The sequence below is a fragment of the Perca flavescens genome, chromosome 22, assembly GCF_004354835.1.
Source record: "Perca flavescens isolate YP-PL-M2 chromosome 22, PFLA_1.0, whole genome shotgun sequence".
Taxonomy (NCBI): Eukaryota; Metazoa; Chordata; class Actinopteri; order Perciformes; family Percidae; genus Perca; species Perca flavescens.
Genome location: NC_041352.1, coordinates 23229962 through 23251294, shown reverse-complemented (window position 1 = coordinate 23251294; position 21333 = coordinate 23229962). Strand labels below are relative to the sequence as shown.

At 41.5% G+C, this 21333-nt stretch overlaps 1 protein-coding gene across 2 annotated transcripts in view; it reads left to right on the top strand.

The window, feature by feature from the left end:
• drosha (drosha ribonuclease III) overlaps positions 1 to 21333 on the top strand; it is a 100916-nt gene that overhangs the window by 70936 nt on the left and 8647 nt on the right. For both annotated transcript variants that reach the window (XM_028569592.1, XM_028569591.1), the window contains exons 25-31: positions 2110 to 2267; positions 9019 to 9124; positions 10987 to 11128; positions 13879 to 13961; positions 15490 to 15593; positions 19216 to 19308; positions 20264 to 20310. In XM_028569592.1, coding sequence (XP_028425393.1) covers positions 2110 to 2267; positions 9019 to 9124; positions 10987 to 11128; positions 13879 to 13961; positions 15490 to 15593; positions 19216 to 19308; positions 20264 to 20310 — 733 coding nt within the window. The remainder of the gene's footprint in view (positions 1 to 2109; positions 2268 to 9018; positions 9125 to 10986; positions 11129 to 13878; positions 13962 to 15489; positions 15594 to 19215; positions 19309 to 20263; positions 20311 to 21333) is intronic.

The window sequence follows — 21333 nt, the reverse complement described above, 5'->3', positions numbered from 1 at the left end:
ATGGGCACAGACATGAGCAAATACTGTAGTTAAAGCGAGCGGTATGTTTTTGCTGAAACCGTCTACCTCTGAACTCACCCTAGCCCTAGAGCTACTGTTAAAGACATAATCTACAGCAATTTTCACAACCAAAAACTATTCTTTCAAGACATATCAACGTCACAAGGCCAGGAGTCTCTGATATAGCCTGCTTTAGACCAAACGAGACTGAGTCACCACAGATAGTAATTGACTGCCTGAATCGCCATATTTCGAGAAAAGAAAAATGCGAGCTGTTTGACTTAAACCTTAATGACTAAGAGATTCCATCTGCTGCAGATCATCAGAGTTTGTTTTGAGGCGGCGCAAAAAAACACACACACTCTAAGCAAGCCCTCAAGCAGCACACACTGAGGTTCATTTCATTTAAGGAATTTATGTGGAACGATTTCGGCAATGGTAGGGTTTTTCTGTGTCTGGTTTAAGGATCCTTGAGGTGGTCACACTGGTTATTGCTTGACACATAATTGCTCTGTTCTACTTTTGGTTTGGTTTCACTCTGTCATAGATTAATACATACGTATAAAATAACAAGTATGGGATATGGAGACTGCTGTGTTTTATATTACAGACTTAGTTCATATGTATTCATATGTACTATTCAAAACAGGCCCCTCGGTGTGTTGTTTTGTCTTGTTTTTAAAAAGAAAAAAATGGTGTATGACATACTATCTCAAATCGCAACTAGTACATACTATTACACATATAATAAATCAATTAGTGCTGTCAAACAATTAAATATTTAATCGCGTTTAATCGCATTGTTGTAGTTAACTCGCAATTAATCGCAGATTTGTCCCTAAATGTCCCTTGATTTCTTTTTGTCCCATTATTGTTTCTCATTTTAATGCTCTTATCAACATGGAAACGTGGATCGGCTTGCTTTGTGCTTTTATCGCCTGGCTTTGACGAGGGGGCGGAGAATTGCCATCAGCTGTGTGCTCGGCCATCAAGTGGTATTTCAGACTGGACGTGCTGCGATGATAGCTCAGTTCACAACGACAAAACACACAGATCACTTTGGAACCATTTGGCAACTTTTTTAGAAGTAAACTTTCCATTCAGAATCTTATTGGCATCCATTTCGGCGTCTCGCGCTCGCCATCCACTCAAAACGTAACATTAGCCTACTACTCTTTGGCCGGCTCGCCCAAAAAAGTGTGTGCGGCGTGCCTGTTTTGTTTCCGTTCTAGCTAGATCCGGTGTGGTGTTGTAGTTTTTCTAACGTTACTAGTTGTTGCAACAGCATGTGAAAAAAAAACTACAAAGTTTGCTAGGCCAAAAATAGGGTTGGGCATCGTTTGGATTTTAACAATTCTGATTCCAATTGCGATTCCGGTTCTTACCGATTCTCGATTCCAATTCTTCGAATCGGTTCTCGATGCCCAACCCTAGCCAAAAAGAACGTTAATCACGCGATAAAAAGATTTACTCCGTTAAAATGGGTTTGCGTTAACGCCGTTAACGCGTTTAACTGACAGCCCTAAAATAAGTCTATGACAAATAAGTCATATTTGGAATCCTGTTCAAGATCCTTGTAGGCTCTAAAAGGCCTTTGGGCCTGCGTGGTCAGGTACCTGCCTACATTAAAGAGCATCTGCAGCCCTTCATCAGCAGCAGGTCTCGGAGGTCCTCTAATCAGGGTTTGATGTTTGTTCCTCGCTCTCGGCTCAAGACAAAAGGAGACTGTGCTTTTGAGGTTGTAGCTCCTAAACTTTGGAACCCTCTCCCGTTGGACCTAAGATCGGTGGACACTATGGACACATTTTAAATTCTGTCTAGACTTGCTTTTGTTAAGTTTTTAGTGTTTTTTTTTAAACTGGGTAGACCATTTCTTTATAGACTTGGCTTTGTGAATGGTGGCATTGTGATGTTGTAACAGGAAAGGGACGGACACAAACTTTTGCCACAAAGTTGGAAGAACACTAATGTCAAATCTATGAATTGTGTGCTGTACCATTAAGACTTCCTTCATTGGCCCAAACAATGAAGCAGATACTGTACATGTATTGTGGCATTGGTGTCCAAAAGAATACTTTCTCTAAATGCTATGTTCTTTTCCTTGGCCAGGTCCAGGAGCCTCAGACGGACAGGCAGCTGATTGAGACGTCTCCCGTCCTCCAGAAACTGACCAGCTTCGAGGACTCTATTGGAGTTTTGTTCACACATGTGCGTCTCCTGGCCAGAGCCTTCACCCTGAGGACTGTGGGCTTCAACCACCTCACCCTGTAAGTACGGTCAGTGTTTGTTTGTCGATAATGGAGTTCCAGCCAATTAAAATGCAAAGTGAGGCCCCGGTAGTTGATGTAATTTGCAAGGATTCTGCAGAACAAGTCAGGCTTTGTCTGTTGTTCCCTTCAGAGGTGATGAGTCATGATGCATTCTAATATATAATATGATTCGAGATGCTGGGAGTTTTATCATACGTCGAGCATTTTAAATAGTTTTATCTGTTGTGAATGCGGCAGCCTCCTCCTCCCACATCATTATGTTTAACCCCTGCAGCTTATACATTTTCTTGCAGTCACTAAGGCCACGTTCAGACTGCAGGCAAAAGTGGCCCAAATCCCAAAAATGTTTGGGGGGGTCAAGTGACCAGGTCAGACTTCTTCAGAACACTCAAATCTAGCCCAGATCTGATGTTTTTTTTTTTCTTCTTTCAAATCTGATTCAGGCCAAAGCAAAAAATTTGAATTAGGCATTAAGACTTGCGGTGTGAACGTAGCTTAACTGCCTGTATAACAAGGGATGTCTTGAATGTCAAGTTCAACAAAAGTCCCTCAGTGAAAGATAGCCTCTTTCACTGCTTTTTTGGCCCAGTCCCTATAATCCAAGGGTTTCACAGCCGAGAGAGAGAGGCCCGAGGGACTCTGAAGTCCCCATATCTGTAGTCTGCCTCTACCTGTGAGGCCGTAACCTCAGTGCCTCATGGGGAAGGGGGTTTTGATTCACTGGGTTGTTCAGGTCAAAGGGTTTACATTTTCTCCTTTTCATTCATTGCAGCCACATCTCCTATTTGACAGATTTTTTTTTTCTTCTCATATCATCATGCTTGATATGCTGGTGAATTTCTCGCTTCTCACTGAAAATATTTTTTTGGTATCCATATTTAGTTTAGACTACATATACTATACATATATTAATGTGGTATTCTTGTATTTTGTTTAGTTTTTTCGTTGTTGTTCTCTCGTAATTGCAACTTTTCACAGTCACCCTGTGGTGATTTATCCCTGACATTGGAAATGTTTTTTTTTTTTTTTCCTCTCAGCCTCCCGCTATGACATTTGTTCAATAGCCAGTAAAGTTACAAACCTCTACGGTCAAATCTTGAAATTAATTGGATGGCTTGGCATATTTGTTGCAAGCATGTCATCATTGTGTAGCTACATTTTAACACTCCTCATTCATTGATAGAATGCAAGTTTGAGAAAGATTGCTATTTTCACCGACAAAAACAAAAGTTTTCACTAATGAGACTGTTCACTCCGATCTGAGGTGTTTCTGATTCAGAGTACGAGAGGGCTGTTTGCAATGGAAGCTTAACTCACTTCTGAGCTTTACAACACAACACAATACAATAGTGAGTTTGACAGCTAAAGCAAATTAGCCTTGGCAGCACACCTCTGATATCTTATTGGCAGGCTACACTCTGTAATTGCTTGCTTTGGTTTGCCACAAGGACATTGTGTGTGTGTGTGTGTGTGTGTGTGTGTGTGTGTGTGTGTGTGTGTGTGTGTGTGTGTGTGTGTGTGTGTGTGTGTGTGTGTGTGTGTGTGTGTGTGTCTCATGTTCACACATACAGTACACTGCTGTGTATGTTCTAATCCATCACTTAAATGTCAAACCTCTCCCCACTCGTGGTCAGTGAAGTCGATTAGAGGTCCCGAGGTTATTCTCCAACTGAGCTTTACTTTGACGACTTTCCAACTCAAGGTTGATTCCAATGATTTTGCCCAACTTGATGGCATCAAATCCAAACACTTTACTCACTAGGGCTGTGCTCGATTGAAGAAATTCAAGGCTTAAGGTGGACATTTCCCCGAATGCATTATTTGTGTTGCAGGATTGTATTGTTACTTTTCCTGGAGCGAAAGGTAATAATTCTTAGGTTTTCTGGGTAATTTACATTCATTAGCGGCCAAAGGCAGGTTGACCTAAATAGAGCCGACTCATTTGAAAAGCTGTAACTGCGCAGCGGCTGACCAAAAGGACCAAAGGTTATACCAAAGTGGGTCACGCTGTCGAGATGGAGAGAAGAATGAGGTCAGATAACGGAAAGGAAGGTCAGACAATAAGGTAGGCAGCAGATGAGGAGACTTGGCGCAGGTTGGCCTTCGGCCTATCGCTTTTTGCAGAAATAGAGGACAAAGTGACCTAGAAGAAGACAAGAAGCAAGGATGGGATGTTGACCCTGTTTAGAGGCAGTGGAGACCGGAGGCTACTATCAGACAGCAGAAATGGAGAGCCGTGGCCCCCAGGCGCTGGGCTTCAGTCTCCTCTCACAGCGGAAGAGCCGGGTGTTGCAAGAATACCACTGTTAGTAGAAAGGCTCCATCTCTTTTTTTTAAGATCAGTATTTGTTAAATGAAAGTACATTTTGCTGTGCAGCCGTGAGAGTATTTATTTGAAACATTTATACACATTATATTTTACAAAATAGAATCAGTTTGCAGAAAATTTAAAGAAAGTGAATCAGTAAATGCAACCCTTTTTGGGGGACAAAAACAAAAGAAACCGCAATAACTTCTTACTGCTTCATTCTCAAACATCATTGCAGATTATGTGCATCACAGCCGTTCAGCAGCCAGTTTCAGGTGGGAAATAACGTTTAATGATGATGAGTCATGAAATAAAGGGCAGACTACTCAAATGAGTAGAGACAACTAATAGTTTTTGCTAAAACAATGAAAAATAATGTGAACGTATTTCTCCCTAATTTGCTATTTGACAGAAGTGACTTTTAAGATTAGGCAGTCCATTAATAGCTTGGCTGTAAAGATTTCCTATCCATCACACTGGAACGTTAAATACAAGGCAATACTTGTCCTCCTCCTTTTTTCCAATGATGTCCAGAGTACAATTTAAAACCGAACGAATAAATAGACGCAGACAAAAATGAACGACCAGACAACAAAAAAACACAGTTAAAAACCGCTGCGTTCAAGAGCGGAGTAGTTTGCTATCATGGTTTTTAAATTGACCTAGGTACAATTGTGATTTACACGTTTTTAATGTGTGTTAATTGTTCCAAGTATGTTTCACGTGGGACTTCAATTATCATGTATTATTATAATATGTAGAAAAATGTATCCTTATACCATACATTACCAACAGATTTCTATTCTATTATCTTTTATTTATTTACCCAGATGACACTGAATGCCCCCACCCCCTTCCTTCCACTAATCCTGTAGAAAGTAGCTACAGATTACAGACTTGAACCTTACACAAGCATGCTCATATAAAAAAAAAAAAAAAAAAAAAAACAGGCTTTAGTTCCCAAAAAACACTTAAATGATGGAGTGTTCCCCCTCTTTCCGAGCGGGCAGTCTGTCGCTGTCTCCTCAGAGGGGCTGTTAAAGGTATTTCAGATCAAAGTCAAAGGCCAATAAAGACCTCGGCTCCACACTTTACTTCAATTCCCCCCCACTCCCCCCACCTTACTGGAGCATTGTGCCTCTGCTGTTGAAGTGAATAAGAGATGGCTCTTTGGGCCGCTTCGCACAGCAACGCATTCCTCTTTGACACGCTCTATCTCTGCTTTCTTCCTCCATCTCTTCCCTTTTTTCCCCCCCTCCGTCTCTCACTGTCACTGCACTATTCCCTCTCTCATTCTGCCTCCTATTCCTCTTGGACATGAAATCACAATCTGTTTGTACCCAGCATACAAACACTCTGGCATAGGCCCTTCCCAGCTCACAGGACTTCCTGTATTATGAATTACTGTTGTATTGTCCGACCAACCGTCCAAAACCCAAACTCTGCATCTTTCCCCTCCTGCATACTGTAGTATGCATGGTATGGATCTTGAGAAGATCTGCAGCATGACACACGTGTTCACATGTACAGGCCTGAAGTGCAGGATGAGCAGGGAGTTCTCTCCGCCTCCCACTTGCATCCATTTCCCTCCTCTGTACACCACCACCCCCCCCTACCCCCCTTCCTACTCCCTGCTTCTTCACACGCTTCTGTCTTGTAGCAGAGCCTTTTCATTAGAAGCTCTGTGATTATTTTTAATGTGGGAGTCAGTGTCCCATCCCTCCTAATGATGCTCAGTTCTGGACCTTAAAGGCAGACTGAAATATAAAAAAAAAGTAGCTTTTCATGTTCTTACTTATCCTCTGTTCCTGCATCAACAGTTTGGCTTTCTTATATCTTTGGTATCTATCAAAATTAGGGCTGTCAATCGATTAAAAAAAATTAACTAATTAATTGCGCAATTTGCTGTAATTAATCGCGATTAATCGCTTTTTTAAATTGAGACTGAAACTTATAACAATGGATATTTATATGCTAAATCATTTAACTTTGCAAATATGGAGAAAAAAACAAACAAGGAAAGGTTCTGCTAAGTTCAGAATGTTTAATATCTTTCAGAACAACAGCAGCAACAATTTGGCTTATTTAGTCCTGCTGAAGGCTGCTGGAAACGGCTAGAAACTGTCTGACTTGAGAGCAGATTTTTGTCACCGTCCCCGGCTGCTGTCGCCTGCTCTCGTCTACTTTACAGGCGAGGCGCAGTTCATCTCCAACGAGCCTATGTTCAGTTCATCTCCAACGAGCCTATGTTCAGTTCATCTCCAACGAGCCTATGTTCAGTTCATCTCCAACGAGCCTATGTTCAGTTCATCTCCAACGAGCCTATGTTCAGTCGGCGGCAGGGCAGTCGGGACTCACCCGGAAATGGCGAGCGGAGTGAGGTGACAGGTCTCAAAATCTGACGAAAATCTTCTAAACTGACCTTTGTTGAGCTGAAATGAAGACAGATTCAGCAACTGCACGGCCTATTTCTTGCTTAAAATGTTTTCAGAAACATGTTTCAGTGAGCTATCTTAGTACAATATGAGATCGTATTCTGAACGGCCGCCATGACAGTCTGGCTCTCAATATCCGGAGAAAACAAACCCATGTGACGCGTTCGTCCAATCAGCTGCCGGTTTTCATTACTTGGGAAACAATACAGAGTAGCGCCGCCTGGTGTTATGGAGACGTAATACGTTTCTCAGCCGCCACATGAAGTAAACAAACACAGCTGCGTTAATTTCGTTAATTTTTTTTAACGAGTTAAATATTAAAAAATTAACGCAAAAATTAACGCGTTAATTTTGACAGTCCTAATCAAAATACTTTCCTTTTTGTGATAAATATTTGAGCAAGTGGTATGTGGGCAACTTGAAGGCGTCATTGTGAGCTAGGAAATTGTGATGGGCATGTTGCACTATTTCCAGACATTTCAAAAACTAAACTAGTAAAAAAAAAAAAAAAAAAAAAAAAAAAAAATCTACAAATGAAACACAAGTGAGTAGTATCATGGATCATCAGAAGTATGTGTTTGAATGTCAGTTGGCAAAAAGTCGTTGTACACTTCCAAAAGTGCTGCTGTAGTAGTTTAAGTGACTGGAATTTCTCTGTCATTTCTCCCTCCTCTTTTGCCCTCTTATACGCATGACAGCGTGGGTGAGAGACGTGATTATGGAATCAATCAATCCTCTGTTAGAGGAGAAGGTGGCTCGGAATCACTGGTTCTTCAGAGATTCTCCGTGACTGACTAAAAGCTCAATAAGTAAACAATTGGTTGATCAACAGGGGAAAAAAAAAAAGTAATTCATAATACTTTTGATAATCAAGTAATTGTTTCTTTTCTTGAGTACATTCTCTGGTTCCAACTCTCGACTCTGGGAATAATGTTTTTCTCTGTTTATTATCATTATAAATGGAACAGATTTGGGTTTTGGACGGTTGGTCGGACAAAACAAACGATTTGGAAATTGTGATGGGCTTTTTAAAATCCGTTATCCACTAAACATTTAGTCAGCAGAAAAAAATAGTCAAGAGAATAATCAAAACTAATTGACGGTTGCAGCCCTGCTAAAGATGCCGTTTCAATCTTTAGCTCAGATCCGTTTTGGCTCGGATACACTCCTAAAAGGCAGAGGCGCCAGAAGTTGGACAATAAACTGACCTTTTTTTCCTCTTTTGAAGTCGGCCTCGTCTTCTACCTCTGCATCTTTCTCTCTCATCTTCAGACTTTCCCCTCCTGAGAGGAGCTCATATCTATAGATGGATATGTGCGCTGCTGCTGTATATAACTCACTGCTTGTACTCCCCCCCCCCCCCAACCAAAGGCTTCCCGCCTACCTGCCAGCCTGGCACAGCACCAGCCCACATCTGCAATGCTAATCTATAATTCTGTTTAATTAATGACCTGCCTTTCAGTGATAAGGGAGAAAGGCAGGGAGCTGATGCACAGTATCACAGTACTGTCATTAGCTTTTTTTCGAGGAATTGTTAGAAGGTTGAGAGTTCTGTAAACCCGTGTGTGTGTGTGCGTGCGTGCGGTTTTTATGGGTTTAGGATTTTTGACACACTCCTGCAGGCGTACCAGAGGTTTTTTAGGCATGTGTTTTATTTATTTTTTTTTTCCACCCCAGATTTTTTTTTCCATTTGAATTGCAATCAAAGCCCTGTGTTTTTCTTCAGAAGGGTCGCTACTTACAGGCACTCTTCGAGTTGTCACACAACTTGTCAGTGCAGCTGTTCCCACAGGCCACAAGTGTACATCAGCCGACTTCACCGTTTCTGTTAAAAGACTAAAAGCCTGGTGGATTTGTCGAGAGAGCACGATGCCTTTCGTGCTCAGCTGATGTGTAGCTGTATAACCTCATGTCAAACGCGCCCTGTCCTCCCCCATATCCTTTTATAATCTTGTCCTTTTCTCTGTTTACCTCCGTCCGTCCATCCTTGCTTCATCTTGTCCAGAGGCCACAACCAGAGGATGGAGTTCTTGGGAGACTCTATCATGCAGCTGGTGGCCACGGAGTACCTCTTCATCCACTTCCCTGACCACCATGAAGGACATTTAACAGTAAGATCAAAACCCTTTAATCACATGTCATCACACACTCTTTAGAGGCTCCTCCGGGTCAGGGTTAGGGTTAAAAAAGGGTTAGGGTTCTTTACTTGATTTGTTGTGTAATTGACTTCTGTCAGCTAGTAGACAAAGTCTTGGAGATATTGGTAAATTTATTCTGGCCCAGTTGCCATTCTCCAGAAGGGCTGGATAGTTGGGCATTCCCAAATACAGTGTAATAAAGCGCCCGCTTCTTTCTGACATTTCCAACACAAATTATTATTATATATTCATTACTCCCATTCTATATAATCTTGGTTTTGGTGAATTTCCCTTTTCCTTCCCTTGCGTATTTTCCATTGTCAGATATCATGTTCAACCATTCCCTGTCCTCCATTATACAACCCAAGTATTTCTCCCATATTACTTTCAGGTTATTACATTCAGTCATTGCTAAGCAATTGGTTGGTTGTTCTGTAAAATACAGAAGCTCAATGGCACTCCTTAGGTAATGTAAAGAAGTCCATGATGTGGTTTCCATCTCTGTACTGAATGGATGTATTTTTTTTTACATCTTTGCACCTGTGTTGTGTCTTTCTTCCATCTTTGGGCTTCTGTAGACGCTCAAAACCGCAGTTCCCTGCTTCTTACATGAGTTTACCTTGAAATGAAGTGAAAAGCTTGGCTTTTGTGAGTTTTTTTTTTTCTTTCCTTCCTTCCCATCAATCTTTGAATCTCCAAGTGCCAGCCAGGTATTCACCCCCTTCCTCTTTTGCTTGTTTCCACAAAATAACTCTCTTCCACTCCTCACCTCACACTGTGCCTTGTATGTTTACTGTACTTCTCGTGATGGGTATTGTCATGAGACAAAATTGTTCAGTGGTTTTCAATAACACATTTGTCTGCAGATTGTTGCACAAGCTGTCAAGCGTCTGAAAAAATAAAGTTGCGTGTGTGCGAACGACGGAAACTTAAGTGTGCAAACATCTTGCAACACGGGTACAAAGCAAATGATCACACTTTGAACATGCAAGTCCATTTTCTGACAGCGTCGGAAGGCACTGCTACTCCCTCTTTTTATTCGAGCATCAGCACTTCTCTTCGGGAAGACTACTCGAGGCTAGAAGGACTCAACTGGGCTTAACCTGAATAAGAACCTTTTGCAGTTAGATATTTATTTGTGGATATTCCTTATAGATGCAGGCTGGGACGTCATTTGTTTAAAAGCTTCCAGCGAGCTTTCATTGAGAGACTGAAAGCTCCAGCAATGCCTATGCCCAAGAGTCAAGAATGGGGTACATCTGAAATGGATTTCAAATCGGGGAGAAAAGTGCTCATTCAACCTGTGTGTGTGTGTGTGTGTGTGTGTGTGTGTGTGTGTGTGTGTGTGTGTGTGTGTGTGTGTGTGTGTGTGTGTGTGTGTGTGTGTGTGTGTGTGTGTGTGTGTGTGTGTGTGTGTGTGTGTGTGTGTGTGGTTCCAATTGCATGTGTGCTGTTAAGGAGGGCACATCACAGCAAGACATATTCAGTCATATTGCATTCTATTTGCTGTTTTCCGCATCTTGTAGCTATATTTAACATGTTTGTGTTTTTCCTTTTAGAGACGTTAATGTACCTTCCCCAGTCCAACATGTTGTCATCCGCTCAGCTCCGAGTCACAATGTAATATTTAACAGAGCAACGTGCATTCTCCCTGAAACATTTAGTCGGCATTACCATTTCTGTCTTTGATGAATTATTCCATGTGGGGTTTACTTTGATGTTTTCTCTGTACTTATGCATCTTTCCATGTAAGCGTGCGTGTAGTGTGTGAGTACCGTGAGTTCATTTCTGACAGGTGGACATGAAAATGTGACGCTCTTTTTGTTTGCCCGTAGCTGCTCCGCAGTTCGCTGGTAAACAACCGCACGCAGGCCAAAGTTGCGGAGGAGTTGGGCATGCAGGACTTCGCCATTACCAATGACAAAACCAAACGGCCAGTCGCACTACGGACCAAGACTCTGGCTGACTTGTTGGAGTGTATGTTCACACCTCTTTGATTCATTTATAGCCAGAAAATGTTGCTACACAACCTTTTTCTTGTATGTCTCTCCAGAATGTGTAGTTTAAGATGGCAGCATCAAGTACCATTATTGATTTCTTTGTTCCCTTTTGTTTGAGATGTCAAACAGTCACTTCTCTGCTGAAGACACTAGTATGCTTAGTGTGATTGGAGCAGTTAGTGATGATTTCTTCTATCTGTGATTTTTAGATAAGCTGCTTATGGTATTCCACCACCTTAATACATTTTTTGGAACAGAATAGGACATGCGATAAAATATGCTTAGTAAAATAAGTGGATGGTGGAAGACATTTGGCAGTTAAAGGAAAAATTATCTGAATTGTCCAGTGGTTGTTTTATACACCTTGGCTTATACAGACAAGATACAAATCATAATGTCGAGAGTCTCATAACTAAAGCATCAACCAATTCAAACTGAAAACACAGCCAATGTAGGTTTATCTGTAGTGGTAGCTGTGCACCTGCCTCATGTTAAGTTTGACTGATATTTATGGGGCGCCATCACAGGAGAGCAGGTTCGATGCCTTGCCCTGGTGCTTCTGGTGTGGCTCTGTTGAACCAATGTTGCCGTGTTTGTGGGTGGGAATATCGATATTTGAAAGTGTAGAAAAATCCAACTGCTTGTTTTTTGCATTAACACGTACCATCAACAAACATTTTTGAAGTTAAAGGACAAATCTGGCGCAAAATGAACTTAGGGGTTAATAACACGTGTAGTCGACTGTTCTCTGGGATATGTTTTCATGCTAATCGAATGTGACCAGTTTTAGCACAAACCTCTAATTTAGCTTATAGCGCTAGTCATCGGGGCACGGGTAAAGTAAAAAGAAATCGCTATTTCTATACCACCACCAAGGCTCAAAATAGCACCACACTTCCACGGTAGCATAATGAGGGTCCCTGCATGTAAACCGAAGCATTGAGGACAGTTTATTAAAAAGATAGTTTAGAAAGACAGTACCGTTCACGTATACATGCGGGCGCCATCTTTGGAAAACAATCATGACCAGACGAACGGCGTGCAACCAGTAACATGTAACATAGCTCAAGCGCGTCGTTTGACTGGTCATGACTGTTTTCCCCAAGATGGCACCCGCCTGTATATGTGAACAGTACTGTGAACATATCCCAGAGAACGGTCGATTCAGTGCACATGTGTTATTAACCCTTAGGTTCATTTTGCGATGGATTTGTTGAGATATGTATTGTTTTTGGCCTTTTAAAAAATCCAAAATTGGTCTGGATATAATGGAAGCCTACTGTTCTGACAAGAATGCATAGTGTCGCCCAATCCCCAAGTCCTCAAATATAAAATTGATAAGTTATTCTTTTACTAATGCTTGCATATGGATATGAAAATGTAATAAATGTAGGGTGTTTTTTTTTTTTTTTTTTTTTTTACTTTACTGCTTGTTCCTTGATTTCAAAAACACAATGAAAAGGCAGCCTAAGGAAAGGAGCACAGGTTTAGGCTCATGCGCACGTCCAAATTAATATTAGCAGAGAATGTGGTGACCACTCCACGTGAACAGAGTTGAGAGAAAAAGGGTGTTTATTGGGATTGAGTTAATTTGCATCGAAGGGGACCCATTGCAGTCCTCATTTGGCCAACATAGAGCTAGCAGCGACGGGGACTGTATTAGGGGTGGGGGAAAAAATCAATACAGCATGGTATCGCGATATTTTCTGTGGCAATACTGTATCGATCTTTTATTATATGTGTTGGTCAGTTTGTCTGCTTGACTATCTGATTTTGCAGCAATACAATTAAAGTGAGATGAACAAACAGAGAAATTTATCTTTTTAGATAAAGCAGATGTTGACAAAGTTTCCTTTTTGGGGACATAATTTGAAATTGGGAAAAATTTGAAGTTGGAAAAAAGTTAATGAATTGCAATATATTGCAGAATATTGCAATATGTTTAAAATCGCAATAATATCGTATCGTGACATAAATATTGTGATGATATTGTATCATAAGGCCTCTGGTGATTCCCACCCCTAGACTGTAGTATGTTCAGTGTTGGCAGATAAAGTGAAAAAACTAAAACAAAGCGAGGAAAAAAAAACACGAATGCGTTCCAGGTCAGCATTCAGTAGGCAGACTTTAATACGTAAAACTTCATATAATTTGCCTTTCAAATTATCTTTCGAAGTTGAGGGCCATAGCAGAGTTGATGACACAGGAAGGGGACGAGGGTCAGCGCTGGAAAATGAGTGCAGCTCCTGCACATATGAACAGTTGTGCCCTGCAGCGACAGCAGCCCCTCACTGGCCTCCTGAAATATTACCTATTATTCCCCTCTCACGTCCCACTGTCTTAGTCACAGAGATGAGTAAATGCACTGGCAGCTAATAGAAGAGGAAAACAAAGGGACGGCCACGAGATGAAGATGACACCCAGTACCTACCTTCAGTTCAGTTAGACCGCTCAGCTTGACATACAGATTTATCTTATATTCTATATAAACCTTTCTGTGAACTCTGTGTGGCTCTCGCTATACCAATTTCCTGTTTGATAGAAAAAGGGCAGGGAACTAGAGAGCCATCTTTATACATTACCATTACGTCACAGCTGAAGTTTGTCTTTATTAATGTTGCATTTACATTAGGAGCAGGAAGAGAGCCAACTAAGCAGAAAAAGAAGCCACAAATCAACCACCATCTTTTATTGCTTTTTTTATAATTGCTGTCTTTTTGTCTGCAGCTTTCATCGCAGCTCTCTACATCGATAAAGATCTGGAGTATGTGCACACCTTCATGAACGTCTGCTTTTTCCCCCGGCTGAAGGTGAGACCCTATTGATAGTCGTTCACCCCTCGCACCTGACCAATGAGCTGCTCAGCCTGGCACCGCAGACGAAGCGAAAGAACCAGGGAGATGATTAAGAGGGAGCTGATGGCCGGGAGCTGATGGCCAGGCCCTGATGGCGCTAGCATCAACGTAATGCCAAACTTGGTGCTCGGTCATTGAGTGAATCTCGTGACGGCGGCTTTGATCGCTGTTTTAGTCACCTTTTTTAATGGAAAAGGCAAGGTGTCGGTTTTTCTAATTGGTCCAAGAAGTGCTTGTGCAGTTGATGGCGTCCACTTCTGTTGCAGGAGTTGGTTAATCGAACAGGATTCATTCCAGGCTCCCATGGTCAGATGTGAGAGAGGAAGGTCGGGCATTTTATTCTCTCAAGCACCATTTGATTGTTGAACTTTCGACAGAAGGAGCCCCAAGACCGCTATTTTCCCATTAATAGAGCTGCTGTGGTAAAAGACAAATTATCACATTCTATCTCATACCTAAACGGGGATGTGTGCACACACACACACGCACACACATGCTCATGTACTGTACAAGTACCCACACAGCGTGGACCTCTCCTTGTGAAGCTGCTGCAGTGGTCTGATATGCCATGCTAATTGCTGTCTTGGTGTGCCTCTCCAGGGAGAATCCCCAGCTCTGGAGGAGCTGAGATTTGCGTCATGGTCGCTGCAAGAGAGCACCTCATTTCCACTTCCAAGAGAAAAGTTGTGAAACAGCCAACACGTCTCCTTACATAGCCTTCTGGAAACCACAGTGTTGCACAGTGTGCTGCTTCATCCAATTTGGATGGGAATAGAGAAGCAAAACCAGGGACATAAACGCTCCTTTCCTTATGTTCACTCCTTTCGGTTATGGAATAAAGTACAAACAAAAGAGCGTAGCATATAGCAACGCTCTTTTGAACACCCTAATTTCTCTGCTTTAGGCTACATCGGGTGTATATGCCCCCCGAGAAAGGAAAAGTGGGAAGGAGAAAAAAAAAAAAAAAAAAAAAAAGGGAAGAACAGCGGAGATGGAGGGGTTGATGGGGCAGTAAAGCGGTAGAGTAAGAGAACGCGAGCAACAGAAGCACTCTTTGTAGAAAATTAATAGGAGCAGACAGTTCTGGATTCAAAGTCTGCCTTTTTATGACAAGGCTGCCTCCCTGTTAATGGAAGGGCTTTTAGAAGTCCCCCTTGGATAAGAGAAATGTATCAGGGCCGCACACCTGGGAGACTCCCAGACGCTCTTTATATCTGGCCGGGGATTGGCTTTTGTCTTAAGTAGCCTGTGATTTGTACTCACTGTAAAGACACAGATGGAGAGCCAAGTCAGGGAGAGAGCAAATAAGTGACTGGAAAAAAAAGGGGTAATGGTGGAAAGGTAAGAATGAAATAAAAGCATGAGCAACTAAGGGAGAGAGTGGCAGCTGATTTTTGTTTCCTATGTTTCTGATTATTTGAAAGAAGCTTGCGAAAGAAGTCGTTTGATTCCATGTGTGTTCTCTTTGGTCTCTGTGTTGCAGGAGTTTATTCTGAACCAGGACTGGAATGACCCAAAGTCTCAGCTGCAGCAGTGCTGTTTGACCCTGAGAACGGAGGGAAAGGAGCCTGATATCCCGCTGTACAAGTAAGACCCTCAGAAAACACAGACACCAGACATTTGAAGCTGACACTGATGTCGATTTTTTTAGGAAGTACACAACAATCATTTGTTCATGCCAAGAGCGACATTTTAGGTTGTCATATTTTTTTAATGTAATATGAGGGTGACTTTGCTGCTCACTAAAATCTTTTTAAAAGTGAATTTCTTAATTTAAAATAGCTTTTTTTATTAGTGCTAAAATATGATTTGATATTTAAGAGTAAGACCTCTCAGATAAATTCTAGTACCCCTTCATCAACCGCACCATTCATTGCAACAATTTATCCATAACTTCTAGCTATTTCAACTGTTTTTACATCACTTTTATGTAACTATCTCTAAGTCTATCCATTACTTTAAAACAACAATTTCAACTTTTATCCGTTACTTTTAGCTAACTAATTCAACCATTTATCCATTACTTTAAGCTAACTATTTCAACCATTTATCCATCATATTTAGCCCACTATTTCAACTTATATCCATTACTTTTAGATAACTAATTCAACCATTTATCCATTACTTTAAGCTAACTATTTCAACCATGTATCCATCATATTTAGCCGACTATTTCAACATTTATCCATTGCTTTTAGCTAACCAATTCAACTGTTTATCAATTACTTTTAAGCTCTTTCAACCCTTTATCCGTTACTTTTAGCTAACGTTAACTATTTCAACGTTTAACTTAATATTTCAACCCTTTATCCATTACTTTTAGCTAACATTAACTATTTCAACTTTTAGCCATTACTTGTAACTTAATATTTCAACCCTTTTAACCATTACTTTTAGCTTAATATTTCAACCCTTTATCCATTACTTTAGCTCAACTGTTTTAACTGTATCTATTGTAACCAATTATTCATTAATTTACGCTAGCTATTTGTTTCTAGCTGTTTCATTACTTTTAGCTATCACGACCACTTTAAGCTATCTATGTCAGCTTCGCTGTTCACTTGCTCAACTTGCTAGTTTTTAATGCACCCTCAACATGTGGTGTTCAGGTACAATGGAGTGTGTGTGTGTGTGTGTGTGTGTGTGTGTGTGTGTGTGTGTGTGTGTGTGTGTGTGTGTGTGTGTGTGTGTGTGTCTCTCTGTGTGTGTGTGTGTGTAATTTTTTTTTTTTATTGTAACTTAAAATGTTTACTTAGTTGAGCTACTCCACAATTTTTCCATGTACCCCGAAGCAACTGCAACATGATTAGTTTGGTTGGGAATCATTGATCTAATACACCCATACACATTAAAACTACCAGGTATAAAGAGAATGGCAAAATCTGCCAATCCTATGCATGATCTTTTGTTTTAAATTCTATTTCTTTGTATATATTTGCAGATTTTAGCTTGTAAAATCTTAGATTTTGTGTCTTAATATAACCTAAACACGTGCATTCACTCATGCATGTGTACACTGTACATACAAGCAAACGTGACCTAGTCTACAGTTAAGATTGGTTCAGTCATGCATCACAATACGCATTCAAAGAAATCAAATGGCACAAACATAATTTACAGGACTTTCCTCTTCGCCATTGGTCCCTGAACATTTTGAATAGCTGTGTAAAGGTCTCTGTTGTGATATATAAACATGCCCAAAGAGACCTCTTATTTGACAAAAGGTCAAAGAGCAAGTGTCATTTGACAGAATGCTTTTGAGAGCTGCCATGAAGCAGTGCGTTTGTCACCATGGAAACTGTCAAACTGTGTTTTTCTATAAAAAAAAGGGGGTCAGCTGGATTTACAAGGGCGGTTGGCAACAATGAACTCCACAATTCAGCTTTTAATCAGTCCCCTCTTCCTCCCTTTCTCTCTTCCTTGTATTTATTTGAATGTCTTTTCAGAGCTCCTCTGTTTGTTATTCTGTCTATCAGCGGCCCGATTGTGATTTTTGACACAGCACAACTCTGACACTACAATCAACACTTCCCTCCAACTCTGTTGCCCGCAAGAACGTGAACGAGAAACAAATAGAGCCCCTGGGTGACTTGAATTTCAACAATTCAAAAGACACATATGTAGGCAAGAATAGACAAAAACTTACATAAAGCTAGCCACCGATGAATTTGAGGCTTTCGCCACGGCCTTGAGTGCAAAATACGGCTTACTTTGTCCTGTCCGGCAAATATACAGGAGCAGCAGCTGATGATTTTGTTCAGCCTCCTCATGAGATGAGCTGACCTTTTGTTTGTCGATAAACCAGAATAATAGTCCTTTCATAGCAGTTCATACAACTGTTGTTTGGCGTCAAGTCTGTCAGACTGTCTTAAGGGTCCGTCTGAATTTATTTACAAGTGTGAAGAGTAGAGAAACGGAGGGTGAGACAAGAGTGTGAGTCAGACGGAAGGGGACTAAATGACAGAGTGAGGGCAGGAAAGGACATAGAAAGAGGGAAGGAAAGGAGTTAATGCACCGAGCCCCCTGCTAAAGGTTCCCTGGGGATTGTGTCTGGCTGATGACAGATTCGTACCTCAACCCGAGCACCACCACTTTACTGTACATCTCGTCTGGGCAGGACACACCAGGGAGCAGACACACAACACACTTTCACATTGTGCAGAGAATGGCCTGAGTCAGTAAGTAGCCCCTTTTAGTGCGAGCTGAAGCTCGTACAGACCCTCTGCTGGTGCCGTTTGTTCTCGCTCGCACACTTCCATCCTTGCACTGCCTTGAAGTTGACAATTTTCCAACAGCTCTCAGATTTACTTTTTATTCCGTCTCGTTTTGTGTTATTTCAGCATCGTGATAATGGCAAGCGACACGCTTTCCCTGTTGAGATTTGCCTAAAACGTCACTCATGAGTTTTTTTTTTTTTTTGCTCCTCACATGTGCTTCTTCATTTGTAAGTGAGAAAGGGGGCTGCATTATTGATAAAGTGTCATAAGTGACCACATTGCATTAAAAATGGATTGCTCTCCTGAAATAAGTAAATTGTCTGTGAATAATTTAGGTGACTCACAGCTTGGGTCTAAGATGTTTATGCTAATGTTAACATTTTCAAACATCTCCCAAGTTTTGTCAGCTGTCTTGTACTTACGTCCCTGCAGAAATGTAACAAAATTGACAGCTTGTTTTTTTTTTCTCTCTCTCTCTTAAATGAGCTACCCCTGTTAATTAGTTGAGTGATGTTCCCATCCTTCTCTTAGATTTGTTGGTCCCTCTTTAGATTTTTTCATTGTTTACCCTACTAGCGCACCAAAGACTTGTGGGTCTCTCAAAGATTATTGTCATTCTTTTATTTCAATTCCTCTCCCAACATGTCATTTTTTTTTTTCTTTTTTTTTAACCAAACACAGATTTAGGTATTTGAAGATGATGGGCGTGGGGAGTTGGGGAGGCTTTAAAAGCTGTTTATATGTCCCTCAGATGGCTTCTGCACACTCTCAAAAGCATGCTACTGAATCAAAGCGCTATTACCCTCCTCTCAACCCGCCGCTTGAGATGAATTATATTTGTTCCAATTGAAAACTTTTTTTTTTCTCACCTCCCTTTTTCTTGTTATTTCTCTGAAGGACAATGTCCCTGAGTGCCCTTGTGCCTTTCCCCTGGGTATTATTACTATTTCTCAACTCCCCGTCATCCCATATTTCTGTGTTTGAATTTGCAGGACCCTGCAGACAGTGGGGCCCTCACACGCTCGCACCTACACCGTTGCTGTGTATTTCAAAGGGGAGCGAATCGGCTGTGGCAAAGGCCCAAGGTGAGTAAGACGGTACAATATAATAAGACACAACAGGACATGGAGCTTCACTTCTCAATGCGCCGCTAATGGGCTCGAGAATAATGGCTCTGCTTTATTGATGGTGTTTATTATAGCAATTAAGCTCTTGTTGGCCTATCCTATCGGGAGAGACATTATGCAGAATGAAAACGAATCGATCCGTTATTGATTTGACGTAAATTGTGTTGTGGAAATATCACTTTGTGCCGAAGAAGAATCCGTGACCAGGCAACGCTTCGTCAGGGGATGCATTTAGGTCTACCTGGGATATTGTGTTCACAGCAGGACAGTGATGTGTTTGTGTGTATTTTTTTGTTTTGTGACTGCACACCTCTGCGTGCGCTCACACATTCATGCCTTTGTTAAGTTTCTCGGCGCCAAGGCCTTTTCAGGGTTGGAGGGGTTGACAATAAAGCCGCAGCTGAGCCTGCGAGAAATGAAACGTAAATCCATCAAACATCTTTCGCCCCCCCACATGTGAAAATCCCCTCCACGGCCCCCTACTTGAAAGCGCTCTCTCTTGCTCTAAGCTGGCGATAAGTTTGTCCCTTTCCATAGGATCTTTGACAGCTTACTGTTATTGTATTTACATGACTTAAGCTCCCAGCCACCTCCGCCGCTGGCCTATGATCACACAGCACATAATATATACGGAGGGACGGCGAATTGCAGGCGTAAACAGTGCCCAGCGCAGAGCCGCCAATAGGCTTAGCTTTTTGAAATGTGTGCACTGTGTTACCTGGGATTGTTAGGCAAAAGGGCTCTTTCAAAACAAATATAAAGCACTTCTGATAATCCTCTCAATATTGGGTCTGTTTTTTTTTTGACAAAGTTTCAAAAAAAGGCCATTTTGAATATGCTAAAGACCTATTCTCCCTCATTCTCTGTCTCCCTCTCTGTCTCCTTTTTAAAAAAAAAAATATTTCTAATCTAGCATCCAACAGGCAGAAATGGGAGCTGCGATGGATGCGCTCGAAAAATGTGAGTTGTTTGGCAACACACACACACACACGCACACACACACACACACATATTCACACTTAAAGCCTTTCCTGTGCTTCAGCTCAGTGTTGAATATTAGCCTTGGCTGTACAGTATGCAAGATGGCTGGCAGAGAGCTGTGGCCTGACCAGCCGGTTGGCTACGACATATAGGACATTAGGCTGTTTGAAGTGCTAGCCCAGAGCACAGGCATGGGGCCTAGCCAGAGATGGAGAACCAGTAAAACAAGGACGGGGGAAGCTAAGCGCCCTTCACTGCGTCGATCATCCCGAGGGGGGCCGCAGGAAGTTTGTGTCGAGGGCCGCCACAAAGTTTGTATTTTTTTTTTTTTTTTTTTTTTTTTTTTTGTGTTTTCTAGCCTTTTTACAGACCACTAGAACGAGGCTTTACACTCGGAGCGACTCTTTTGTGCTCAGCGCTCCTCTTCAGATTTGAAGGAGTGCGGGAGCTGCCTTCCCCGTGTGCTGCTTCACTCCTTGGCTGTTTTTCATCTTGTTATCAACCACCACTTAAGGAAAATAGATAGTGTTTTTTAGGCATTTACAATGTCTCATTTGCTGCCAAGTAAAAATACAATTACAGGGCTCTCAGAAACACATCCACGAGCCATTTCCATCATCTCTTATTCGCCTACTTATACTCGATGCATATGTATGTGGATGCATAATATCATACAATAAACTGAGTGTGTGAATAGTTGGGTGCGTTTTCAAGTGTAATTTTTGGACTGGACTCGCTTGCTATCCCCGTGACCAGCACATTAATCCGATGTACAATTTGTTCTTTACTCAACTAATTAGCTGGAGGTGAGCACAAATGGCTTTGTTGGAACAGGCCTGTAGAACTTGCAAAGGGTAGGAAGGTCAGACTTTGATTTCATTTGGCTCATACAGCCTTCTCCAGCTACCTGTGATTGATACTGTTTGTGTGCCCAAGCTTTAGCTTTTTTATGAAACATTGGCATTATGGTGGCATTATTTAAAGCTGTTCACTCGGTCTCCC